At 37.7% G+C, this 26,396-nt stretch overlaps 1 protein-coding gene and 1 non-coding gene across 2 annotated transcripts; one reads left to right on the top strand and one right to left on the bottom strand.

The window, feature by feature from the left end:
- Positions 1-313: 313 nt before the first annotated feature.
- LOC118905550 lies at positions 314-420 on the bottom strand. Its single transcript, XR_005022255.1, has one exon. It is a non-coding gene; the product is annotated as a U6 spliceosomal RNA (small nuclear RNA).
- Positions 421-12,870: 12,450 nt separating this feature from the next.
- Positions 12,871-25,823, top strand: GJA1 (gap junction protein alpha 1). Its single transcript, XM_036871801.1, has 2 exons — positions 12,871-13,069; positions 22,903-25,823. The coding sequence occupies exon 2, from the start codon at positions 22,919-22,921 to the stop codon at positions 24,065-24,067; it is 1,149 nt and encodes a 382-aa protein (XP_036727696.1). The 5' UTR covers positions 12,871-13,069; positions 22,903-22,918; the 3' UTR covers positions 24,068-25,823.
- The last annotated feature ends 573 nt before the right edge of the window (positions 25,824-26,396 follow it).

Here is a 26,396-nt window from a genome sequence, read left to right as displayed (position 1 = left end):
CAGAATGCTGCGGGGGGATGGTGGTGGTGGTGCGATGAATTGGGAGATTGGGATTGACATGTACACACTGATGTGTATAAAATTGATGACTAATAAGAACCTGCTGTATAAAAAAAAATGTGATCAAATGTATTCTATTGGAAAGAAGCAAAAATAGACCATGTTTACTGTCTAAATTATATAATAATTTAATGATATTTAGCATCTGTTGCAGATGTATTTATTATTACAGATTGTATTTGCTTTATCAATGTCTTTGCTTTGGTAATCAAAATAAAATAAAATATAATAAAATAAAGTAAAATCTGGGAAAAAGAAAATGGAACGCTTCATGAATTTGTGTGTCATCCTTGTGCAGGGGCCATACTAATCTTCTCTGTATCATTCCAATTTTAATATATGTGCTGCCGAAGTGAGCACTAGACTTGGTTTTATCATTTAGTACTGTGACTTCCGGCAAGATACTTAACTTCCCAGAATATCTGTTTGATCGTCTGTTAAATAGATATACAATGCTTACCTAATTTAAGTAGTATGAGGATTAAATGAGATAGCATATTGACATGGTAAAAAGGAAGAAGGGATTATGTTCCTGTGTTACATAGCAATCTTTCTTTCTAGATTTCATTGACGTCTACTTGTCATTGTTCAATAATGCCAGGACTGTAGTGAGAGAGTCAAACACATTACCAAACCAGTCAGTTATAACTAGCAGTCAACTGATGAAGCTTTCTTGGGGGTGAGAGGAAAATTTTATTTATTTTTTTTGGTAAAAATAACTTTTCTGACCATCCTGGTCTTAAAAAAAAATGGATTCATGATTATTCTTCAGAGGAGCCTCTCCTTTAAATGCTCTGGTTCTAAACATTCCATTAGCTCAAGATTGGTAATAGATTTTGTGTGCCAAGCAAATTAAAATGCAGCTTTTTTTTTTTTTTTTTTAGTTTTAAGACACCTTTTATAGAAAAAGGCAATATTTAAAAAATCTTATGGGAGCAGTTCCACTTCTAATGATGATGGAATAAGATCAAACCAGACTGAATCCTCCACAGAAAACAACCATAAAATCTGGACCTAATACAAATAGCAGCTATGTGTAGCACTGGAAAGTAAACAGAAAAAGATCGACTATAGTGGATTATACTGGTCTAGAAAAGTGGAGTTCCCATTTTTTGAAACTTTCAGCCTGAGACCAAGTGCGAATGGTGCTGAAGGCAGTGGGGACATGATGGAAAATGGCCTGGTAAACCAGAATACTGAAGCCAGAAAACTGTGAGACTAGGTAAACTCTGGAAGAAAAAAAATCACAAAGAGGGTTATCAAATTCTTCCTACCCATATCTTTGACTGACCCATTAACCACACATGCATGAAACATAGAAAGCATCTTGGCCAGTAGTAATCGAACTGAACGGAGACTAAAGCTGACACCCAAGAAACAAAGTTTGCATTTTCAATTTTGCATAGATTGATAATCGAAAGGATTTATCAGACTCCACAGAGCACACAGTTGGCCCTCTCTATCTGTGGGCTCCACATCTGTGGAATCAACCAGTCATGGATTGAAAATATTCAGAAAAAAAGAAATTCCAGCAAGTTCCAAAGAGCAAAACTTGAATTTTTCTTGTACAGGCAACTAGTTGCATAGCATTTACATTGTATTTATAACTATTTACATAGCATTTGCATTGTATCAGGTATTAGAAGTAAATGTACAGATGATTTAAAGTATACCAGAGGATATGGGTAGGTTATATGCAAATACTATGTCATTTTATATAAGGTACTTGAGTATCAGTGAATTTTGGTATCTGCTGGGTGTCCTGGAACCAATCCCCCATGTACACCGAGGGATGACGGTACTCATGTAAGACTTTTATTAAAGGCAGAGGATATGGTACGGCAAGAGGAAAAAAGTTAAAAAAAAAAGCACTGAGGGTGCTTGAAACCTCCAGGCACGGCTCCCCAGGGTCTGTTATGTTCACAAAATGAATATGTATTTCACCTTGGGATTGAATTGCCAATATTTCTCTGATAAATCTTGGTTTCAGGAGAGCTGCCCAAAAGTTTCCAGCAGGCTCTTTTATGCTCTTCTGGGTATAAAAGCCAAGCCCAAAAGTTTAAACGGTCATGCCAGGTGTAATTCATCAATAAACAAGCTGATCTTGGGTGCCTCCAGGGAAGTTTTGAACTTAAAACAGGATATTATAAATCATTAGTTAGCTGACTGATCTTTTCTTGGCCAGGATAAGGTGCCAAACTTCCAGATGTCCCTGGAGATAAACATAGAGCTGTTCTAGTCCAGATCTAAAATAATTTTATCCTACACAAATTCCAATAAGATAATTGCCTGCTAAAACAAAAGAAATGACACACATCAGGGGAAAATAATAGAATCCAGAATCTCAACAACTTAACGTTTATAATTCCTAGGGTATAATGAAAAATTGCCTGACATATGAGAAACCAGATAAATGGAACATATTGCCAATAGAAAAGAAAACCAATTAAGAGCAACTCTGAGATGACACAAATGTCGGTAGTAGAAATTAAAGGTTTTAAAGTGGCTATTTTAACTTACCTCAATGAAGTAAAACAAAATATATTCACAATTGAATAAAAAGGTAGGAAATCTCAGCAGAGAAATAAAAATGGTAAAAGAAAAACCAAATGGAAATTTTAGAACCAAAAAATATAATATGTTAAAAAAAAATCACCAATGGTTGGACTTAGAGGAATGGAGATGATAGTAGAATGAATTTGAAGATAGATCAAAAGAAATTAGCCAATATGAAGAGGAAAAAAAATAGAGAGCCTCAGAGATCTGTCAGATGATAGCAAATTGTTCTATATGCATAATGGTTCAAAAAGGATATGAGAATGAAACTATAATAGAAAAAAAATTAATTGAAGATATAATGGCCAAAATTTCCCAAATTTGATGAAAGACAGAAATTTTCAGTTACAGTACTTGCACTATTGAAAATGAAAGATAAAGAGCAAATTGTGGAGAAGCAAGAGAAAAATGACATTTTACATATAAGAGAATAATAATCCAATTAATCAGCTCACTTCTCATAAATTATGAGGCCAGAAAAGAATGGAACATTATGCATGAAAATACTTAAAGAAAAAACTGTCAACCCCAGATTCTATAACCAGTAAAAATATCCTTGAAAATAAAGGCAAAATAAAGAATAAAGAATAAAAATCTATAGAACCATCTTAATGCCATCTCAATCAAAATCCCAACAGTTCAATTTTCTTGTTTATCTTTTAAACACCTTGTGTGTATGTGAAAACTGAGAAGATGATTTTAAAATATCATATGGAAATGCAGAGCCAAGTACAGCCAAGACAATCTTGAAGAAGAACAAAGCTAGAGTACTTATACTATCATATATCAGGACCTATCATAAAAGTATAGTAATTAAGGGAACATGTTATTGGTGCAAAGATAAACAAACTGACCAATGGAACAAAATACAGAGTTCAGAAATAGACCCAGACATGTATGGTCACCTGATTCATAACCAAGATAATACTGGGAAAAGGATGATCTTTTTAATAAATGATGCTGAGTAGACTTAATTTCTATAGCAACAAAAATGTATTCTGACCCCTAATTTATACCATACACAAAATCAATTTCACAGGTATTGTAGATCTAAATGTGAAAGATAAAACAGTAAAACTTTTAGAAGGAAACATGAGAGAATATCTTTTTTTTTAAAATATTTATTTATTTATTTGGCTGTGCCAGGTCTTAGTTGTGGCACAGGGGATCTTCATTGCCTTGTGCAGGATCTTTAGCTGTGGCATGTGGGATCTAGTTCCCTGGCCAGGGATGGAACCCAGGCCCCCTGCACTGGGAGTGCAAAGTCACTGGACCACCAGGGGAGTTCCGAGAGAATATCTTCTTGATTTTAGTTGGAGGAGGCAAACATTTCTTTAAAAGATTCTAAAAAGTACTAACTGTAGAGAGAAAATTTGATAATTTAGACTATATTACATCTACAATTCTTTTTTTAATCAAAAGAAACCATTAAGCAAGTAAAAAGGCAACCCAGAGAAAGAAAAGCTATTCACAATACACTTACCTGACAAAGGACTCATAGACAGAATAAATAAAGAACTCCTACAAGATGACAGACAACTCAAAAGACCTGTACTAGAATGTTCAGAGGATTTTTATTTATAAAATCCTCAAATTGGAAATTACCCAAAAGCCCATTAACAGTAGAAAAGTTAAATAAATTGTGATATAGTCATACAAGGGGATATTACACATCAATAATAATGAATGATCTATGACGGCCTGCAAGAATATGAATGAAAATGAAAGAAGCCAGACACACAAATAAGTTAACACACTAGCATTATTTTAATAATCATAATAAAGTTTTTAATAATCCAAAAAAAAAAAGCCAGACACACAAAATAGTACATTCTTTAAGATTCAACTTACTTATTAAAGAGAAAGGGAAAAATAGGAAAGAATTAATAGTGATTATGCTTATGGAGGAAGTATTAATGAGAGGAAGGGCCTTCAAGGAAAGCTACAGGGATGCTACTGATGTAATTTCCACTTCTTGATATGACTGCTGGGTAAACAGGTGTATCTGATTTGCAAAAGTCCTCCAAACTTTACATTCAGGATGTGTTCCCTCTTCTTTAAGTATGTTATACATCAAAAAGTTCGTATGAAACAAAAGAGAGGCAGAGGGAATTAACCAAAGCAAAATTAACTAGCAAGTCAGTGGCAAAAGAGGAGTTCTAACTTCCAGCCTGGAATGCAGAACCTTTCACTCAGAGGCTGGGGACAGAGCAGGGGCTGGACAAAAAGGCCATTATCAGAAAGACCATTTGGCCTGGGCCTCCTATTCAGGAAGGGCCCCCAATGTGAAGTTTTTACATCACTTCCAAATAAGATTATACATATAGCTAGGAGATAAACTGACATTTTGAAGAGCATGTTCATCAAACATCTTTAAACATTACCAGCTCACCCTACCTTATGATAAACTATTAAGCAACTGTATACTGTTTTAGTAGATCCTGTAATTTATGATATGAATAGCAAAGCTATACATCTTTATGGGGGCTTATATTAAAGTTATTAATTAGTTAATTTAAATTTCAAAGTATATCAAGCATTTTATAATATGGCTTTGGCATGTCTTCTTTTTTTTTTAATACATTTATTTATTTTTATTGATTGATTGATTGATTGATTGATTGCTGCGTTGGGTCCTCGTTGCTGCCCGTGGGCTTTCTCCAGTTGCGGAGAGCGGGAGCTACTCTTCGCTGCGGTGCACTGCGGTGCACTGCGGTGCACTTCTTTTTGTTGCGGAGCACGGGCTCTAGGCGCACGCTTCAGTAGTTGTGGCTCTCGGGCTCTAGAGGGCAGGCTCAGTAGCTGTGCCTCACGGGCTTAGTTGCTCTGTGGCATGTGGGATCTTCCCAGACCAGGGCTCGAACCCGTGTCCCCTGCATTGGCAGGCCGACTCCCAACCACTGCGCCACCAGGGAAGTCCCATGTCGTCATTTTTAAGGATATCGGAAGCCCCTCCAAATGAATCTGACTTATTAGAATTGCCTGTACGTAAAACCACAAAAATATTAAAGAAATAATAGGGTTTCCATAAATGTTTCTTGCATCTGAATCCAAAATTGCAGTTTTCATTGCCTAATTAAGGTCTAAAAGAAGATTGATTCTATGTCCTATCTGGTTTAGTGGTCAATTAATTACAAATTTCTGTTAAAGCTGGCTATATTTTAGAATTTAGTCTAAACACACAATATGCTATCTTTTTATGGATGAGTGTAATCAAAAAGTCTGATTCACAAACCTGTAGTCTTTTCCCCCAATGGATAAACTGTTTCATAAAACGCCAAGAAAGTTACTGAAACTCTTTATATAGAAATCCATAAAAGGACAATCATATCACTGAGCTATATCCATTGCCTCTATTAATGCTTTGGAATTTAAAACAAAAACGAAGAAAAACTTCTATTATCTATTATCTATAATAATCAAAGCTTGATTTCTTTCACTTTCCACATGTTAATATTTTGAACTTTAATATTTAAAATCCATTCATACTTTATTCAGGAATGAAAATAAAAGAACTACTAAAATTATTGAGGGGAAATCAGTTATTAGAATGAATCCCATCCAATAGATTTAAAAAGTCACCTGAATCTTCCAAACACATCAAGTTTGCTGTTTTGACTGGAAATTTTATAAAACAGGATTGCCAGGAGAATACTGAACACCAACTGTTGCTGATGCTTGCAAGATCAGAAGTTAGGTGATAACAACCTCCTATCGGTATTTCAACATGAGTGGCCCAAGGCCAGGAAAATGACAGGGGTGCAAGGGTGGGCTGAAGAGGGTCAGCATGAAACATAAAGGAAAGCCCACTGAATATGAATCAATCTGAACTTCACATGATGTAGGATTCAAGTTACTTATGAAGCAAATATTTAGAAAGCATTGTGAAGCATTAAGAACACATATTAACTTCAAACAAAAAGCATTTAAAATAGCCATGCTATTTTTAGGGGTAGATATATAACGTCTTGAGATGGGGCCATTCAAATGTAAAATTGTTAAAATATCCCTATATGTTCTTAAGATGCTCCAATTCTTCTGGTATCTCCTTTCAACTCATGGCTTTTGCTTCCATCTCTTAACACCAGGAAGCCAGGAGCTAATTCCATTTTCCAGTGTACTAAGTTGCACTATATAAGCAATACACAGTTTCCCTGTTTTATGATGTCTGTAATTTACTTCTAAAAACTTCAGCAAAGATGCAGTACTATAAACGTGTGTGTTGATTGGTTGCATACAGAGTTAGTTACATGTAGAGTATGGGTACTTAATCAAGAATTCATGGCTTGGCATGGGTGGCAAACATACATCAAAAAGGCCACCTCAGAGAGGACTACAAGTGCTTCCGTATTCATGTCTTTGAAACACACCAGATATTTGCTAATTAGCATCCTGAATGTCAGATATGGATTTTTACTGATGAAATTAGTGATTTGTTAATTAGCATAATGAACGGTAGAAACAGGCTCTCCTTGGTGAAATGAGTGGTATTCAATTTACGTAGATTGGCTATAATCTAGAGATCTTTGTGTGAACAGAATTTAAGAAACTATTTACTTGACCCCCAAATGGTCATGTATCCAGTCATTGGTTGGGAGGATATCCGGTGGCTGAGTCTTTCTATTACGATCAGGTGCTGTTTCTGGAATATTGTCACTTCTGCTTTAAAAGAACTTTTCGGGCTTCCCTGGTAGTGCAGTGGTTAAGAATCCGCCTGCCAATGCAGGGGACACGGGTTCGATCCCTGGTCTGGGAAAATCCCACATACCACGGAGCAACTAAGCCTGTGAACCACAACTACTGAGCCCACGTGCCACAACTACTGAAGACCGGGTGCCTAGAGCCCGTGCTCTGCAACAAGAGAAGCCACCACAATGAGAAGCCCACGCACTGCAACAAGTAGCCCCCACTCGCCGCAACCAGAGAAAGCCCACACGCAGCAACGAAGACCCAATGCAGCCAAAAATAAATAAATAAATAAATAAATAAATAAATGTATTAAAAAAAAAAGAACTTTTCATGCAAGGTGGTAGTCTCAGCACCTAAAAAGAACAGAGAGTTGGGACTTTCTAGAGAATACAAAGCAAGTTGTATGAAATGTTTAGAGTCTGCTTACTAATAGGTGTTTATTAAATAAGTATCTAAACGTGAAGCCAAACTTGGTCTAAGGCTTGTTTTATTTTGAGCCGGTACTGGTGTCATGAGGGAGTAGCTTTAATACACCTCAGTCTTTTGTGATGTGCACTAATAGGTGCCAAAAAGAACTAAAGGTCAGTTCTATCAAATTTAGGTGAGTTCACAGGCCCCTTGATTCATTTCTGCTCATTCCCATAAGAATTTATATCCTCAGTCTTTTCAAACTGTCTTTGTTAAGTCACAATGATAAACTAATTTTTGTTAATTTTTCTTTTACCCTTTCCAAGAATATACTTTCATCTCCATTTTCACCTTCTTAAAAACTCAAGTGTCTTAATCCAAAGGTGGAACTTAATGATGGAAAACCTAGCCTCTACAGGGAATGAGTAGGTTGATGGTTTCGGTCTGAAAGAGCTTTGCATGTCCTTAAGGTGTACTTCACTGGGTGATAATATTCTGACTTTATATTGAGCTGACCTTGGCCTCTAGCGTTTTGTTGTAGGTGACAACGTGAATCTCCAAGAATTTAAAAAGTCACCTAAAACTTCCAACAGATTGGACCTTGTTTTTATATCAGTAACTACTTTCCTGTATAACTAACAAACCCTCACTAGCATAGTTCCTGAGACATAAATATTTGCTAAATGAATTAATGTAAACATTCACAAATGATCCAAAAAATTAACCATGCTTAATAAAAAAGGTGAAAATATTTAAAGTTAAAGTATTAAATAAATGGTTCACCAGTTACTTCTTCTGATGCTGATTTTCACTCTGTACAGAAGGTGGAGCCAAAGACATATTTATCTACTGGCTGGGAGTCTCCCATTAAACAAAACAAAACAAAAAATTCTTCCCTTGACAAATACTTTGTGTGTAGCCTCACAGAAAAATTCACTTGGAAATAGGTGTAGGCCAGAGAATAAGTTCAGATTTTACCCAGGTTGAGACAACCTTTTATCCTCAAACCCCTCTCAAGGATGACAGAATGATAATAAATGGCAAGCAAGTTTCAGTTAAGTGAATACTCTAGAGTTCCAAAGTAAATTGTCAGACCCCAGAAATATATCTATTGAAAAAGGATTCTAGCACAAGTGGGCAATATGTTGGGAAATCTACACTATTCCAAAGGAAATATGATTGATCAACAGTCACTTTAAGAACCCATTTCCTGGCTGGTTTTACCAGTTTGGGTAGAGTATTTCTGAATTTGCATACTTTTGGGGTTGCAAATTAACTTTTTCTCCTTCCTTACAGTCCAATAAACATTAGATAAAATGGAAATTTGGTACCTGGTTAGAATTATTCTGATGTTAATGAAAGGAAATCCATAAGACAATGCCATCTTAATCCAATACAAAATCATCCTAGACCCTCCCAGTCTTTGATAATCCTTTTATTCTTCTACAGCTGCCTTTGGATTCCCACAGAGGTATTGCAAACTTCAACTCTGATCAACTTGTTCTAATCTGAGAGTCAGCTGATAACCTCATCTTTATTTGAGAAGTTACTTTTAAACCCTAGCTTTCTAAAGCACATACTCTCTACTTTAAAGCATATTTTTTCCTTTATGGTCTTCATTCACTCTTGTTTGAAAGGAGTAACTGCCCTTTTTTCCAAAATTAAGACTCCCCCAAGTACCAGGGTGATATTTTCCTTACAAATAAACCCACTTTCCTTTACCTGATTCTACCTTGCCTCTTTCTTCATTCTTTTTCTTTGCCTGTATTAAATAAGGAAATCCACTGAGGCTGTGTGAGTGCTGTCTTTTTGGCACACTACCTACATACTATCTCAGTTATATTACCTGTACCTGTGGTTTCAAATAGCAATTCTATGAGTAAAACCCCAAATCTTATAGCAATTTTAAACTGAACTCCACAGCCCATGTTTGAAACTGCCAGCCAGATATCTTCACCAAGATGTTTCAGTTCTTCATACCAAATTTTCCAAGTTGAAATCATTAAATATCTTTCAGCAAATCAGTTCCTCCTCCGGACTTCCTTTTTGTGTGTGTGTTAGTAACATTTTCCCAATCAAAACCCCAAAATCAGTTTCCGCACTCCTCTCTTGTCCTCCCCATTCAATCTGTCATCAAGTTCTGGTAAATCTACCTTCTTGTCCTTTCTTACTCCTAGTACCCTAGTTCAGGTTCTTATAACTAACTCACTCCTCTACCATTACAATATTCTCCTTACTAATCTTCAATCTTTATCCATCAATTATTTTTTAACATCCATGCTACGCATTGAAGTGGGAGTAATCCATCAGAGTTTGTGTGAGATAAGCACTCAAAATCCTTAAAAATTAATCCATTCATCTCTTAAAATTTCAAAAATTGCTATTTTGAAACAAAGGTAAAAATCAAAAACTGCAGTTGGTTTTCATATTAAGAAATACTTCGCACGATTCTGAAAAATAGTCTACTCTTCACTGTGCCAATAATGTGTGTTTCTCAATACACAGAGCAACGTGGATAAAACGGAGTCCAAGGCCTGGCTCATGGTGGCACCTAAAGAAATTCTGCAGAGGACAGAACTCTAAGGGACTGTCCCTCATCTCTCAAAGAGCAGTGTTGCCTAGCACATCAGGCCGCATCCATTTCTTCTGCATAGACAGGGCCTGGCAGTCAGAGAATATACAGTTCTGAAAAGTCAGTGTTTATATTAATGAAATGGCATTGGCATTTTTGAGAATATGAGAGAAACATTTAAAAAAACCTATCCCACAATTTTTGCAAAAGATTCCAATGGAGATAAGCTTCTAAGGTCAGATAAATGGGATGCTTTAAAAAAATGTATATTATTGGTCAAAATACAAATCACCAGCACTGCTACAGTATGAAGTATAATAGGAGTTGCTGCTAGACATTTGGAGAAGCTTCGAGGGGTCCATGAAAGGTAACTGTTGTCAATGTTCCAACAAGGAAGCCATTCAGCGGCCCAGCTCTTCTTGAGCACTCTTACTCATAGGATCAAATCTTGGTGGCATTATTCCAAAGGAAGAGAAGATCACATAGAATGTCTTCATCTTTTATGAAAGATTTTGTGGAAATCACTTTAGAAATAAAAGATATAGTATAGTCCATGTTAGGAGAACTTATTATTTAATTGCTGGCTAATGCTATGACTAATCTCTTTGGCTTAGAAAATGGTTTAAGCAATTTCCATGAGTAACTTATTTTGGTATAAAGAAGTTCTTTCTTTCTCTTTCCAGTTGGTCACATAAGCAATAGACTAAAAAGAAAAGGTTCCAGAATACTTAGATAACAATTTCATTTTATACACCTAACAAAACAGAATTGGAAATAAACACAATTTTTCATTAAAAAAAAAACCCTGTTATAGAATAGCCAATTGCAACTTTTCTTTCATGTAACTAATTCTGAATTAGCATTTTAGGAAATTTTAAAAAATAAAATGGATGATTTCAGTAATAATTGTACTTGATAAATCCTTTTACAAAAATAAACCAAATATTTACATAAATTAAATGAAGCATAGACTTCTTTTTTTTTTAAGGGGGAGGGAAAGCAGATTTTCTTAAAATAAAAAGAATAAATTATATTTTCGTAAATGTGTTCTGAATCACGGGAAGTAATTTTTAGTTAGGACAAAACAATAAACTCATTTGAAGGAAAGGACAATATAAATACAAGACCAAAACAATATTTATGGATTGCTGAGCTTGAAGACTTGAAAGTCAGATTATAATTTCTATTTTTCCCCCTTCTTTAACATAAAGAAAAATGTACCCTTAGAAATAGCATAGCCAGCAAATAAGAGAGCAAAACTGTGTCTTAACACTACAACATTTCAAAAGGTGTTTTATTAACCATTTCAATGAAATGAAATTTAGGGAGAGGTATCTATCAGAAAACATTTGCCATCCTCTTCTTTTCTGATATCTGTACTACTGAGAAGAGTAAAGAGTATTAAGGCTGGATGAGTTTGCTTTGTTTCCAGAGAATAATGGCCAAGAGATTTCCCTGCCCAACCTCAGGAGAATCACTGAAGCCAGTTTATGGGAATTGTCCTACCACAGCCCTCTAGTATGGCATCTGGAGTGTCCTCAAAGGATCTACCCACTCTAAGATTGAGGCCACATGACTCAGGCTATTATAAACCCTAATGCAGAGTGCTGAAGAGGGAGGACCATGGAAGTGGTGGAAAAGCACATAAAAATTATATGCAGACCTCTGCTCTCATCAGGCAGAAAACTATCCAGTGGGTTTTAGAGACGGAGATGGTCTCAAGGAAGGTTGATAGTTTCGGGACCCACCTAATGCCAACTTAACATATGAGTATTTCATAAAAATATCTTGACATTTCACTACAAAAGAGATTTCATTTTTAGTGAGTTGGCATGAATGGGGCTGAGATATAAATTTTCAGTTCCCTGGAGATCTGGCAGAGGTCAGTATCAAGATTTTCACAGTCAAAATGTATAATATATTATACAGTTGTAACTATTGTTATATGAAACTACATTGTTTTTGCTAAACTGCAGTAAAGAATAAAATTCAAAGCAGTCAAGGGGATGGAAGGTGGATTTGGGATGGGCATACCACCATAAAATGTTCATTTTTGAAATTTCTCTCTCCCATCTCCATTTCCTTTGTTCACTGTCCCCACTTAAACTAAGAGGAGAGGAATTAGCTCAAATAACTCACTCACACCCACCTTTAATTTCACCTTTAACTTCACACACCTTGGCCAACAGGAAACAAGTATGCCTTGGCTATACTCTTTTCCACCACATTAATTTACTGTAATATTACAGTAAGTAAAATTTTAGAAAAGGTAGTAATATTCTAAAATACACTGCTTTTTATCATCCCTGGACTTTTGGTGAAAAAAGCACTAACTAAAACCCATAATTGTTGTTGTAAGTAGTGGAACTCACGTCTCTAATGCTATTTCATTTCCCTCGTCAGCAGATTTAGAGCACAGCTTTATCCGGGCTGGCTACCCCTCTTTGCCTCTTCTCCCTCACCCGTCCACGTTCGCCGGCTTCCTCTCCACTCTCCTGCCCGCCTTTCCTCTTCCCCGCCCCTTTCTTCTAGGCCCTCCTCCTTGTTGAGTCAGTGGCTTGAAACTTTTAAAAGCTCTGTGCTCCAAGTAAGAAAAAAGCTTTTATGAGGTATCAGCACTTTTCGTTCATTAGGGCGAAGGAGCGAGGAAAGTACCAAATAGCTGAAGACTTTTAAACTTTAAATAGACAGGTCTGAGGGCCTGGACTTACTTTTGCATTTGACTTCATCCTCTGAGGAGTTCAATCACTTGGCGTGTCTACTTCACTTCTTTCAAGAGAAAGAGTAAGTTTTTTAAAAGACCTTTACCTATTCCTTTCTTTTTCTACAAGAAAAACTTTTCTAAAGTTTTAAAATTTGTTAAATGTAGCTTTCATATGATATTGTAAAGGGAATGATGAACTTGAAAGTGTCTATAGTTTTAAACTTAAAATTGAACTTACGGTATTTACTTTTTGACTGTTAAAAAGTTTTCTTTTAAAAATGCAACAGGTAAATAAGATTCAGATCTTTCTGATTAGGATTAGAATATTAGAATAAAGTTACTGGATATTTGGTTCTCCATTTTAGAGGATAATTTTACTTTTTTGGGTAATCAGTAGTAGTCTAGGTGCTTTGTAACTTTGAGGGGGGCGGGGTTAGGGGGCCTAGGTTGGGGGTTTGAATGACAACAGCAGAAAAATCAAAGTGCAAATTTGCTTAGCGTGCTTGCTATAGAATTCTACTCTTTGTACTTTTTCATATGGAAATCTTGATTGATGTTCTATAGCCTTGCAAAGCAAACTTCTTAACAAAGTGCTTTGTTAAGACCTTGCTGCTTGACTTCCACGTGGTCCCTTCCTAGAATTTTACCCGGTAAACAAAAAGGTATAAAAATCAGAGCTGTAATATTGAGGTTCTTAAAGCAACAGTAAAGGGTTACTCTGTATTAGCAACCACTATGCAAAAATCTTGAGAACCTCAGGAGAGCCACCACTGAGTCGACCACGCTGGCAGTTCAGGAGGTGAAATCCCTTGAATGGGTGGTGGTTACTTAACAAAGCATTAACAGAGAGAGAACGGACGTTTAGAAGAGAGTATATGCCAGGGTGCATTTCCAAAACGGTCTCCGAAGACAGGGGCTCCTAGAAAGAATAGGAAACGAAATTTCTTAAATCGGAGCCTTAGAGGGAGCTAGCGCCCCCCAGCCCCACGCCCCCGCAGCCTTCCCCTTGTCGGAACCTGTAGCAGACTTCAGAGCTCTTGGGCAACTTTTTTGAGTTTGAGCCGCAGGGTGCGGTGCTGCCAGTAGGCAAAGATAACACTGATTTGTTATTTAAAAGGACTCAATTTCTTACATGTTCTTATGGGTAACACACATTCTGTTAGCCAGAAATGCAACCGTGCGTTTTCGTGTCCGGTAGGGATTTTGTCTGTTCTAACTCCACAGACTAATTAGTTTAAATTCTTGGTGTGACCCTGCAGTTTGAAGTATTGGCACCAGAGAATGCTGAAAAGCAAATAAAAATGAAAGCTTTGCGGAGCGAGGACGGGGGCCTGGGGCCGGGAGGGCTCGGGACGCCTCCTGCCATCTTATCATCTGCCCGGCTCGCCCGGGGCTCCTGCACCGCCGAGCCTCCGCGCTTTGGGAACGTTTGCTGAGAAGTTTCCCTCAAATCCTCACAGTCAAACCCAGCGCAGGTCCGAGTTCCGCCACTGGAAAGGAGGGGGGAGGGGGAGAGAGGCGGGGGGGAGATGGACTGTGGCCAAATGGTAAAAGAAGAGCAAGTGATTAATTGAATTAAATGTGTCAATCTAATTTCCCTTCCAAAACCCGCACCCGCAGTGTCCTTTTTTTTTTTTTTTTTTGAACTTGTTGAATCCTACTGTATCAACCATAAAGAAATCTGAGTACCTTGGGAATTACCGTGCCTAAATGGCACTTGTAACTCTTCTAAGTTCTCAAAACTTCCCAAGAATAGGGATGGGGTGGGGAGAGCAGAGGAAGCCCCATAATGAAATGAGTAAAGAGCTAATGACGTGTCCAGAGGCAGATCAGTACAGAATTCGGAAACTCAAATCTTGAGTTCCCAGCAGCGGCTCGCCCACCCTATCCTCTTGGCTGGCCATCCAGATGTTTACAGAGCATCTCTGATAAAGCTTATCAAAATCTCTCCTTGACCAACCTCATCCTCACCCTAGGGCGTGCCTGTGTTTCTCTCCAGGAGTACAAAGTGGGGGTGGGAAGAGGAGAGCTATAAACTGTTGGAAAAATAGACGTGGCTTTATTTGGAGGTGGGTTTAATTTCTTCTGCTTCCCAAACCAAGCTGGTAATGAAAAGATGCTTAATCTCACCCTCTGATCATTGGGCACACTTGAACTCAGTCTAAAATGCCTCAGGCAGTTTGAAGAGTAGATTATGAAAAATTTTTAAAAAGCCTAACTTATACAAGGATTGCCAAGAATAAAATCTTGCAGTAATGCAGAGACCTCATTAAATTAACTCTGTCTCAAAGAATGAAAAAAGCCAGGTAGAAAACCCTTCAGGAGAAAGGGTAATTCTTCTATGTAGGCCAGATTGCCAGAAGGTTATTCTGTCCTAGCAGTGTGTCTGTCTGGTGCTTTGTAGTTTCCAAAGTCAGTATAGTTATCACCTGTCCTTTGCCTGGAAAATGCAGTGGTAATGCTTTAATCCTACTCTCTTCACTGTTTAAATATGTTCCACATTTTTCTACTACCTTTTATAATTTATCACTGCCGCCCCATCCACTCAATTCCTGGCCCTTTACAGTGTAATTCTTACATTGCTGACCCTGGGAAACACGGTTCCAAGCAAGCGTCTGAAAGGGTGTGTTTTCAGATACTGAGAGTTGTTTTGTTACTTACATGTTTCCAATTCCTGCATAGAGAAGAATGGAAACCTCACATTACAGTGCATTCCTTCATTTCTCTGATGATATCCAGAGGGGTAGCTTGGTATGAGCCTCAGAGCCTCTACGTATGATACCGAGGGAAGGGAATGATAGGAAAGTCACCAGTGATTAATACCTTCTACTCCACCTTTCCTGTTCTGATCTGACTTCCCTTCAAGATTCTCAATTGTTTGAATAGATTGTTGGAGCGTATTCACACACGTTAGTCAGTTCAGCTCTGGGGAGACAAGTTATTAATTATTAATTATCTAGTGTTTACCACTAATGTCAATATTCAGTATAGATACGTCAAGTTTAAAAAATATCCCCAGAGTTTCTCCTCAACGGGAGTTTCCCCCAACCTCCTTCGGGTAACTACCTAAATTCTCCACTTTGTCTCCACTTTGCCTGTCTAGATTCACCATTTGGCTATGTATGTACATACTGTCTTTTGCCAAAGTTAAAACACAAATCAGGGTGAGCCGTATATATATATATATATATATATATATATATATATATATATATATGTAAAAATTTTTCTTTAAGAATTTCTTAACTTTCAATAACCTTCACATCCAAGTTTTCCTAGCTTTCTAGGCAGATACATTCTATAGTATATGACTTTTTCCATGATTTAGAGGAGATGCCTCCAAATAGAAACACAAAGACCCTCTTCATGGTCTTTTCTCCCTATTAATTAATAAAGGGTAAATTCCTCCTTCTCAGAAATCTCTTTAAAGTTGCTAAAATAGCAATATTGTACTCATTACAGGAGCATCTAGAAAACTAATTTTGATTACCATTAGGAAAATGTTAATCACTTCTTAGTTGCTATTTTGCTAAAGAAAGGATGCCAAAGTTAGAAAATAAGTGGGCTGTATCTATATCTAAAAATCATTTAAAGAGTAATAGCTAAACTTTACTGAGCTTTTATTAAGAGCTTCATGTGCATGAGTTACTCATTCAATGCTCACTAAGGAAAATAGACTGTTCTTAATCAATACACTTGTGAGGGCTCTAAGAGTGTGTTTATATGATGACAAGATAACTAGGCTGTTCAATAAAAATAGTAAATTTGGAGGTGACATTTGGGGAAAGCACCAAAACTGATAGAAATAGCGTTATTTTAAAGTCCATCCGATCACAATCTAAGAAGATGGCTTTTAGCCTGCAGCTTCTGACTTAGGCTCTTTCCTCTAGCACCCCTCAAGTGACCATTAGAAACTTCCGTTAGTAGGGGAGTTGAGTGATAGCTATTGGACTAGGGAGGGGATTGTCTCTTTGGATGGAGTCCCTCACTCCTCAACTCCCATCTCATCTCATCATTCTGTGGAGGCTGATGTATGCCGACTGGGTGACGAAAAAGGGTGAGGGCCAAGGAAAGAAGGCTTGTTAGTGTGTACCCCACCCCACCTCCCTCAAAAAAGCAATGCCACACATCAGATACCTGCAGAAATGTAGCAGTATTTCAGTCTTTACAAAGGAATCTAAGGCTAATCAGGGAGCCATGAGACAGAATTTTAAATAGAACAGAGGTTTACACGGAATAGGTTTGATACATCACAGAGTTAGGCTAACTACCCAGGTATAAGGAAACAAAGGTTGTATATTACCTGATGAACTGGGAATATACATTTTCTATGGCACCTGATTCAAATCACTTAACTGCCTAACATACACTCAAACTATATAGAGATGTTATATTAACCAGGGCTGGTATCAGCTGTTACCCTTCCCTTCAGAGCCCCAATCTTACCCCAAGATTTATCATTCTTGAAATAAACACAAGTTTTAACAGGTTATTTCTTCTATTGCAAGACACTGTGGGGTCTCTTTCAGCGACAGTTGAATTGTGTAGTCCAGTCAGAATTAGAATACTACAGAATTGGACAACACAAGTTTTTTTTTTTTGGTGTTATTGTTTTAAAATCTTAACCTGTGAAACAGCATAATAGTGAAACTGCATATATATCTATGATACCTGGTGCAGTTCTGCAAGAATCCCAAATCACTATGCCCTTGTGTAATAAATTCAAGACCTTGTTTAAGAAATTCTTTGTTAAAGAGCCTGTTTTCTTAATTCAGTCATATTGCCTGTTCAGGAATCATTTAAAGTATGCTGTTTCAGACAGTTCTCTGTTACAGCAATTATCACTTGAAAATTTAAATGTCCGTGTAATATGAGATGCTGACAATACCACTTTTTTTGTTTTTTTTACTGTGGAAGTCTCTTTTTAATTAATTTGAAACCTCAGAAGTTTGGGATATGTAACTATAATTAAGAGAGTCCCAAGGAGATAGTAAACAAACAAACAAAACTGGTGAAACCTGGTACCTTTCTTTGTACAAGCCGATTTTAATTCATTCAATAGATATTCAATATCTCTTAACTCTTTTAAGCACTGGAGATACAGCAGTGGACAAAGGAAACTCCCTAATGGAGCTCACATTCTAGCTGAGGAAAGCAGATAGTGATAAGTCCTTGTCATGGAGGCAGACAAACAATCAACAAGTAAATACATAATATATCAAGTAGAGCTAAGGGCCATTGAAAAACAAAAACAGAACAAGGGGAGTAGCAAGTGACAGGCCTAGAGTGCTGACTGATGAGGTGATACCAGAACAAGCCATGGGCAGGGAACTGAGCTGATCAAGGCAGATCAGCTTGTTAGTTTTTCAAGACTGACTGAGGAGAGCAGATTGGCGAGCAGGGTAACTAGGCTCTTGTCATATAACCTGAAGAAAGGTGGCATGTAACCTGATGATGGCTGAGATCAGGCTAAGAGCAGGGTTGGTGGTGAGACTCATAGTCTGTTTTCAGGGCAAGATAAAGCCTATAGAATTTGCTGACAGATTGAATGTGGATTATGTTAATTATGTGTGGCTATGAATATTACCAAAAGCACATCTGGCTGTTGTAACTATAGAGGAATGGTCACAACTGAGCCGACTCAAAGACATTTACTGCAGGGGAGAGGGGTTCTTACAAAAATTAAAGAAAAACATTAGGAGAGTTTACAGTTTAGTTTTGGGGCTTATAGGTTTTTTTTTTTTTGGCTGCACCCTAGGGCATGACGGCTCCTAGTTCCCCAACCAGGGATTGAACCTGAGCCCCCTGCAGTGGAAGCTCGGAGTCTTAACCACTGTACTGCCAGGGAAGTCCCAAGGGGCTTATAATGTTTTGGTTTAGGATATTAGAAACACACACGGTACTTCCGCCCCCTCCCCCCCAAAAAAATCCATTAAGTGGATTTTTATCAGGAAGCAATCCTATTTACCTTTATTTTATTTTAATTCCCCACTCTCAACTCATTACAGTGTCTCTTCTTGGGAAAATCTTTAAAATTGGAAGTAAAATATATTCTAATTCTCCTAATAATTATTAGAACATTAATGACATAGCAACGTGACTGTAGCTTTGGCACAGTGATTTGTTTATATGGCTCTGGAAAAGGGGACGGTCAAAAGTAACTTAAAATAGAAGGTTTTTTTTTCATTTTGAATAAAGCATTTGAGTCCCTGTGCTCTTGGGGAGCAGCCGATGGAGGTGGAGGGACGGGGGCTGTACAGTAAAGGGTAAGCTCAGTTCCCAGTTGCCCAGAGACCTCTGCTTCTCATACTAACCCTGCCCACCCATCCCCTTGGCCTTTTTAGACACTCAATCCCTTTCTGCTCTCCTGACATTTCCCCACTCCTAAATATTTTGAACGAGAGATGAGACAGAGCACCAAAAAATGTCAAGAAACATTTGCCTCTTGGCCTGAAAACTTACTTCAGAATCACCTGGTGCATTTGTTTAGAAAAAGAAAAAGAAACAAAAGAATGATTCACAGCCACCCCCCACTCTCACCCCATGATATTCATTCAAACTGGTGACTGTCAGGAATGTATGTTTTTAACACATGCTGCTAAGTGATTCTGATGCCCTTCGGAACCGCTGCAAAGGGCCCAGAGGGTCCTTGGGCGGGTCACACCTGGCGTGACTGGTTTTTGGCTTCTAGTCTAGAGGGCCATGAAGAGCAATGGAAAATGTGATCTAATATGGTACATAGAGGACACAAGAAGGATGGTCCAGCTACTGTCAAGCATTTGCTCCTAATGAGAACTTTGTACAACTCCTTAACCTAGACCTTAATCTACATATAAATTTCCACCCTGGTAACCTAGAGGTGAAGGCATGAATATACAGGATATATGCCCAACTGCCATGATTTTATCATATATCAAATAAGGAATATACCTGTCTCATACTAGTGAATGTGAATGGGGTATATAGTCTGTAAATCAATGCTAGGGATTCTATAAACATAATTATGACCTCTTCTTATAAAAGGGCATTACTTTTTCAACTATGACTTGGAAAAATGAAAATAATGGGGTGAGGGGACAACCAGTTGATAGAACTTTTAATTCACAGCAAAGTGAATGACTACCAAAAAGATAACGATTTTTGTTATCTCTTTTTGTTGTTGTTGTTAACTATTTTTGTTATAGTGCTAATAACAGGTATCTACATGTTACAGGATACTAGGTGTCCAGTTGGATAATTCATCTCATTCAGATGAAAGAGTATAACTCAGTTAATGCAAATGACAACTGGGTGGCTGCTTAAAGAAAAGACAACTTGGCTACTACCTAGAGAGCTGCCCAGTGACCCAGTTCACATACTGTGGCACTGTAGGGTATTTTTGTGGAATCTCAGAATTATATGAAAGTCAAGTTCTATTTTTCCATAGAGTGTAAAGAAACTTAGTAATTAATTGCCACAAGCATCTACATATTTTACTTTGAATAATAATGAAACACTGACTAAAATGACAACTTCTCAGTGTACCTGAAGCACGTTAAGTTTTTCTTGAGCTCGATCATTGCATGAATGTGATGAGATGTGTGCAGTTTATCATTTTATACTTGATTATTTTTGTCATTCATCCCCCCCACCCCCACCCCCCCAAAATTGGAGTATTGAACAAAAGCAGATGACACTGGCAAAATATTGTAATTCTCTACACAGAATCGGGACCAATTTACACATCATCACATCGAAACTGTCTATTGATAGAGCTTCAAAAATTCTGTTCTATTTGTTTGACCCTCACGGACTGTGCTTCTTCATTCCCAGTGTAGTGTCTTCTGCTAAATTGTAGTTTCTTTCTTTTACATTCTCTCATATCAAACTGTCCGTCAAAGCTAAATTTCTCCCTCTCTTCAAGCTTTTCCAGCTTTTCCAGCTTTTCCCTGGCTATTTAACTCTCTTTGTCAGTCCTACAAGCCTTTGTTCTTGTTTGACTGCTCTTTCCATACATCAATTTCACTGTTGCTTCACAATCTAAAATGGCCCTTCCTAGAGGGGAAGCTCCCTTTTTTATGACCACTGGCAGGGGGGCATTATTTCCTGTGACTTGCCCACCCACCTCCAACCTTTACCATGCACCTCCAACCTTTACCCATCACCCACCCCCCTTTCTTTGGCACCAGTCTCTGGGCCAGCCCAGACTGCTAATTTAGATAGCTGCTACAGTTTCAGTTTGTGGATCAGCCATCTCTTCTTTGTTCCATCCAGGAAATCCCAGGCCAGGTTTCCAATTTATTTTTTTCTGGCCTCTATAGCCAGGAGGTACAGGCATTAGACAGAAATGTAATATTGCTTGGTGGGGAAGAAGATTCCCATGGACCTCATTTACTTCCCACAAGGAGAAGATGGCTTATAGTTTAATACCAGGTGAAAAATTCTTTATATCCAGACAACAAACATATTTCTAAGAAGCCTATATAATCCTACTTTTAGTTATACTATTTAAAATTCAATAAGCTCCTGAAAAGTCTTTGCTTTGCTTGTTTTTAATTATTAAATAATCTTTGACTACTTCATCCCATTCTGAACCCTCCAATTACTCTCTGCTGAAAATTAGACTATATTCTCTCTGGCTGCCACATGCAGTGTTATTCATTTCTTACCAGATTTCAGCCCCCGCTAAGATTGTATATATTAAAGCACGGAAACATTTCTAACGTTAACCCAGCTTTTCTATAATTTTAAGACCAGTGTCGTGCATTGGGAAGCCTTGGTCTTGGGATTGAAAGTCTTTTTCTGGCTCTACGGATAGGTGAATATTTCCTATATACTTAAGACCTCAATTTTCATCAGTTAAAAGGACTATTGGCATTAGAAGAATAAATTGAACTAAATAACTTTTGGGATTCCTGTCATATCTGTAGATGAGGCTATTTCTCATCCCCAATAATGGGGAAGTCCTAGGCTTATGATATCTAGGTATTGATAGGAAGTTAAATAGAGTACGTGGACTGAGGGCCCAAAACCCAGTAAAGGAACTTACTTGTACAGCAAACCAAAGATTAAAACCAATCATTTTTACTAGAGATAACACTAAAGTTGTCTTTTTATTTCTCAGGCTATAATTAGTATCGAGGTCAATTGAACTCTTACTTGAAATGTGATGTGCATTTAGTCTTGTTTTTTGAAAGTAGGTTCCTGCATCTAGTGACACAGTGTGTCAAAATGGTGTGTTTCAGTACAACGTATTTTCCTCTGGGCAGAAGACAGACTTCTGAACCACATAAGTCACTGCTTAAGAAGAAACAGAGAAGTATAAATGACTACACTGTAGAGTATGCACAAATGACACTTGAATTACCAAGGAGAAACATTTCAGGATACAATTAGGAATAAAGTACTATATGTAATAGGAATGAGGTTTGAAAACAGGTTGCATGCGTGTGCATGGGTATCGGCATTCTTACCTCAATTCTTAGGTACCCATGCTTTTTGAATACCACATATCAGCATTTTGCTCGGGTGTGCATGCAGACACAGGCCTATCAGGTAAGAACAGTCCTCTAATTGGACCGTTCAGAGGGATAAAATAAGCAGACACTTAGCGCAGACAACTTCTCAAGTCACGTGGTAAGACAGTGGTTGAGCAAGTAATACATCTTCGCAAGGTTAAGATCGCAATTTACTCTGCACATGGGCGCTGCTGTTTCTAAGATTTAGCGTATCTCAAGAAAATTTGAGAGCTCTTTTCAGGGGAAAATGGAAGAGTTTGCACTTGTGGTTTTTTTGTTTGTTCATTTGTTTGTTTTTGAAGAGTGCTAGAAAGATAGGAGACCTTTTACAGTACTTTGACTGCTGGCTGAAAGAAACTGTATATTAAACTAACAATCTGTAGTCTATGATCATTTAGTTGTCTTTTTCTTTTCAGGTGGTGCCCAGGCAACATGGGTGACTGGAGTGCCTTAGGCAAACTCCTTGACAAGGTTCAAGCCTATTCTACCGCTGGAGGGAAGGTGTGGCTGTCAGTCCTTTTCATTTTCCGAATCCTGCTACTGGGGACAGCAGTTGAGTCAGCCTGGGGTGATGAGCAGTCTGCCTTTCGCTGTAACACTCAACAACCTGGTTGTGAAAACGTCTGCTATGACAAATCTTTCCCAATCTCTCATGTGCGTTTCTGGGTCCTGCAGATCATATTTGTGTCTGTTCCCACACTCTTGTACCTGGCTCATGTGTTCTATGTGATGCGAAAGGAAGAGAAACTGAACAAGAAAGAGGAGGAACTCAAAGTTGCCCAAACTGATGGTGTCAATGTGGATATGCACTTGAAGCAGATTGAAATAAAGAAGTTCAAGTATGGCATTGAAGAGCACGGCAAGGTGAAAATGCGAGGGGGCTTGCTGCGAACCTACATCATCAGTATCCTCTTCAAGTCTGTCTTTGAGGTAGCCTTCTTGCTGATCCAGTGGTACATCTATGGATTCAGTTTGAGTGCTGTTTACACTTGCAAAAGAGATCCCTGCCCGCATCAGGTGGACTGCTTCCTTTCTCGTCCCACAGAGAAAACCATCTTCATCATCTTCATGCTGGTCGTGTCCTTGGTGTCTCTTGGCTTGAACATCATCGAACTCTTCTATGTCTTCTTCAAGGGTGTTAAGGATCGCGTGAAGGGAAAGAGCGATCCTTACCACACTACCACCAGCCCACTGAGCCCCTCCAAAGACTGTGGATCTCCAAAATATGCTTATTTCAACGGCTGCTCCTCCCCAACCGCTCCCCTCTCACCCATGTCTCCTCCCGGGTACAAGCTGGTTACCGGAGACAGAAACAATTCTTCCTGCCGCAATTACAACAAACAAGCAAGTGAGCAAAACTGGGCGAATTACAGTGCAGAACAAAATCGAATGGGGCAGGCAGGAAGCACCATCTCTAACTCCCACGCACAGCCTTTTGATTTTCCTGATGACCCCCAGAATTCTAAAAAGCTCGATGCTGGCCATGAACTACAGCCTCTAGCCATTGTGGACCAGCGGCCTTCCAGCAGAGCCAGCAGTCGTGCCAGCAGCCGACCTCGGCCTGATGACCTAGAGATCTAGGTCCAGTCTTGAGAGCATAAAGATTCCACTCAATTGTGGAGAAGAAAAAGGTGCTATAGAAAGTGCACCTTAGGTGTTCATTTTTTTCCATTGGAGGTGGTACTCAACAGCCTTGTCACGAGGCTTAGAAAACACAAAGACATTAGAATACCTGGTTCACTGGGGGTGTTAGGGATAGGCAGGTGGAGAGGGAAGGGATGAGGGAGGTACATGTTGGTATTTAATGTAGTTGATTCAAAGAACTTAAATTTTAAATAAAAGTTACATTAGGTGATCCATAGTTAAGGGTTTTTTCTTCCCCACACACCCCTAAGAATACTTCTGTGTATGTGAAAGAGTGGGTGGGTGATATTTTTAGTTAAATACTTTTTTGTTTTACCAAGAAACTGAAATAACTTTGGCCAGGAGAAAATACTTCCTGAACATCCTACTTCTTCTCTTTATCAAGAAGAAGACAAAGGATTGTCCTTATGTCCCTGCTAAAACATTCCATTGTTAAAATTTGCACTTTGAAGGTAAGCTTTCTAGGCCTGACCCTCCAGGTGTCAATGGACTTGTGCTACTATATTTTTTATTCTTGGTATCAGTTAAAAGTTCAGACACGGCCCACAGAAGAAGACTTTCCATGCATTTGCAAATCTCAGCCAGTTATACATACATTCTTTTTTACATCCACGTTATTATTACCATCACTTTGCATCATTCCTCAACTACTATTCACATTCATTTAATGATTTCTGTAGACATTTAAAAAACAGTTGGGATATCACTTAACATTTTTTGAGTTAAAGTCAGGGAAGCAAGCCATGCTCAATATTTAACAATCACTTGTATGTGAATGTGTGTGGAACAGTGTGTTTTATTTGTCATGTATTGGTACAAGCAGATGCAGTATAAACTCACAAACACAGATTTGAAAATAATGCACACATGGTGTTCAAATTTGAACCTTTCTCATGGATTTTGTGGTGTGGGCCAATATGGTGTTTACATTATATAATTCCTGCTGTGCAAGTAAAGCACATTTTTTTTTTCCCCTAAAATGTTTTTTCCCCATGTATCCTATTATGGATACTGGTTTTGTTAATTATGATTCTTTTTTTTTTTTCTTTTTTCTTTTTTTAGAATATAGCAGTAATGCTATTGCTGAAATGAATGATTTTCTTTTCCTGAAATGTAATCATTGATGCTTGAATGATAGAATTTTAGTACTGTAAACAGGCTTTAGTACTTAATGTGACAGACTTAGAAAAAATGCTTAGAGTGGACTATTAAGTGTGCCTAAATGAATTTTGCAGTAACTGGTATTCTTGGTTTTGTCCTACTTATGCACATTAATTCAGAACTTGTATTCTGTTATGAGTTTGACAGTCTTTTGGAGTAACCAGCAACTTTGATGTTTGCACTAAGATTTTATTTGGAATGCAAGAGAGGTTGAAAGAAGTTTCAATAATTGTACACATGTAACTAATTTATTTGAAATCTATCCTAAAGAAATCTACCAGTTTCTTCAAATGTCTTTTTAAAATTCATCACGGATGATTAGTGAAAATGCAGAGTATCATACTTTTCTTCTTGCATGTCAACTACATAAGCAGTTTTGTACAATGAGAAATACTAATTTGTTTGACATTCCATGTTAAACTACTGTCATGTTCAGCTTCATTGCATGTAATGTAGACCTAGTCCATCTGATCATGTGTTCTGGAGAGTGTTCTTTATTCAATAAAGTTTTAATTTAGTATAAAGATAGCCTTTATATCCTGTGTGATTTTTTAAAACTTTTATTGCATCAATTCACAATTATCAAAGACATTTCCATTGGTTATGAGGATATGGGCAAATAAGATTCACAAGATTCCAGAATCTTTAAAAGGACAGTATTTGTTATTAGCTAGATTCAGTGCAACATTGATTAACATATTTGGATATTTATTCAACAGAGAAGATAAAGTATTAGAGTGTTGAATTTGGAATATAAAATTAATGAGATGTGTGATAGAGTCTAAAGTGAGTAATTTAGTAGATCCACACATGACAGAAGTAAGCATAAAAAGATGAGGATGCTAAAATTTTAAAGCTATAGGGCCTCCCAGATATAAAAGAATAAGAGCAGGGTTGGTTTGAGTATGGTTATGCTGTGTGACAAAAGAATGAAATAGATCTATGATTCTATTATTCCAAGACATTGTGAAAACACAGAAAATACGATTTTTAAAATTCTTAACACCCAAGGAAAATTGAACCATTCATAGGGGCAAGAACGATTCTGGGCAACTGATAGTATTGCTGTAATTTAAAATATAAAATGTATTAGCACTTTTAAGTC

The sequence above is a fragment of the Balaenoptera musculus genome, chromosome 12 (genome assembly GCF_009873245.2).
Source record: "Balaenoptera musculus isolate JJ_BM4_2016_0621 chromosome 12, mBalMus1.pri.v3, whole genome shotgun sequence".
Classification (NCBI taxonomy): Eukaryota; Metazoa; Chordata; class Mammalia; order Artiodactyla; family Balaenopteridae; genus Balaenoptera; species Balaenoptera musculus.
This window is presented reverse-complemented; position numbering and strand designations above follow the sequence as displayed.

Coding starts and splice junctions, on each gene's coding strand:
- GJA1 (XM_036871801.1), top strand. CDS start 22,919: ATGGGTGACTGGAGTGCCTTAGGCAAACTCCTTGACAAGGTTCAAGCC.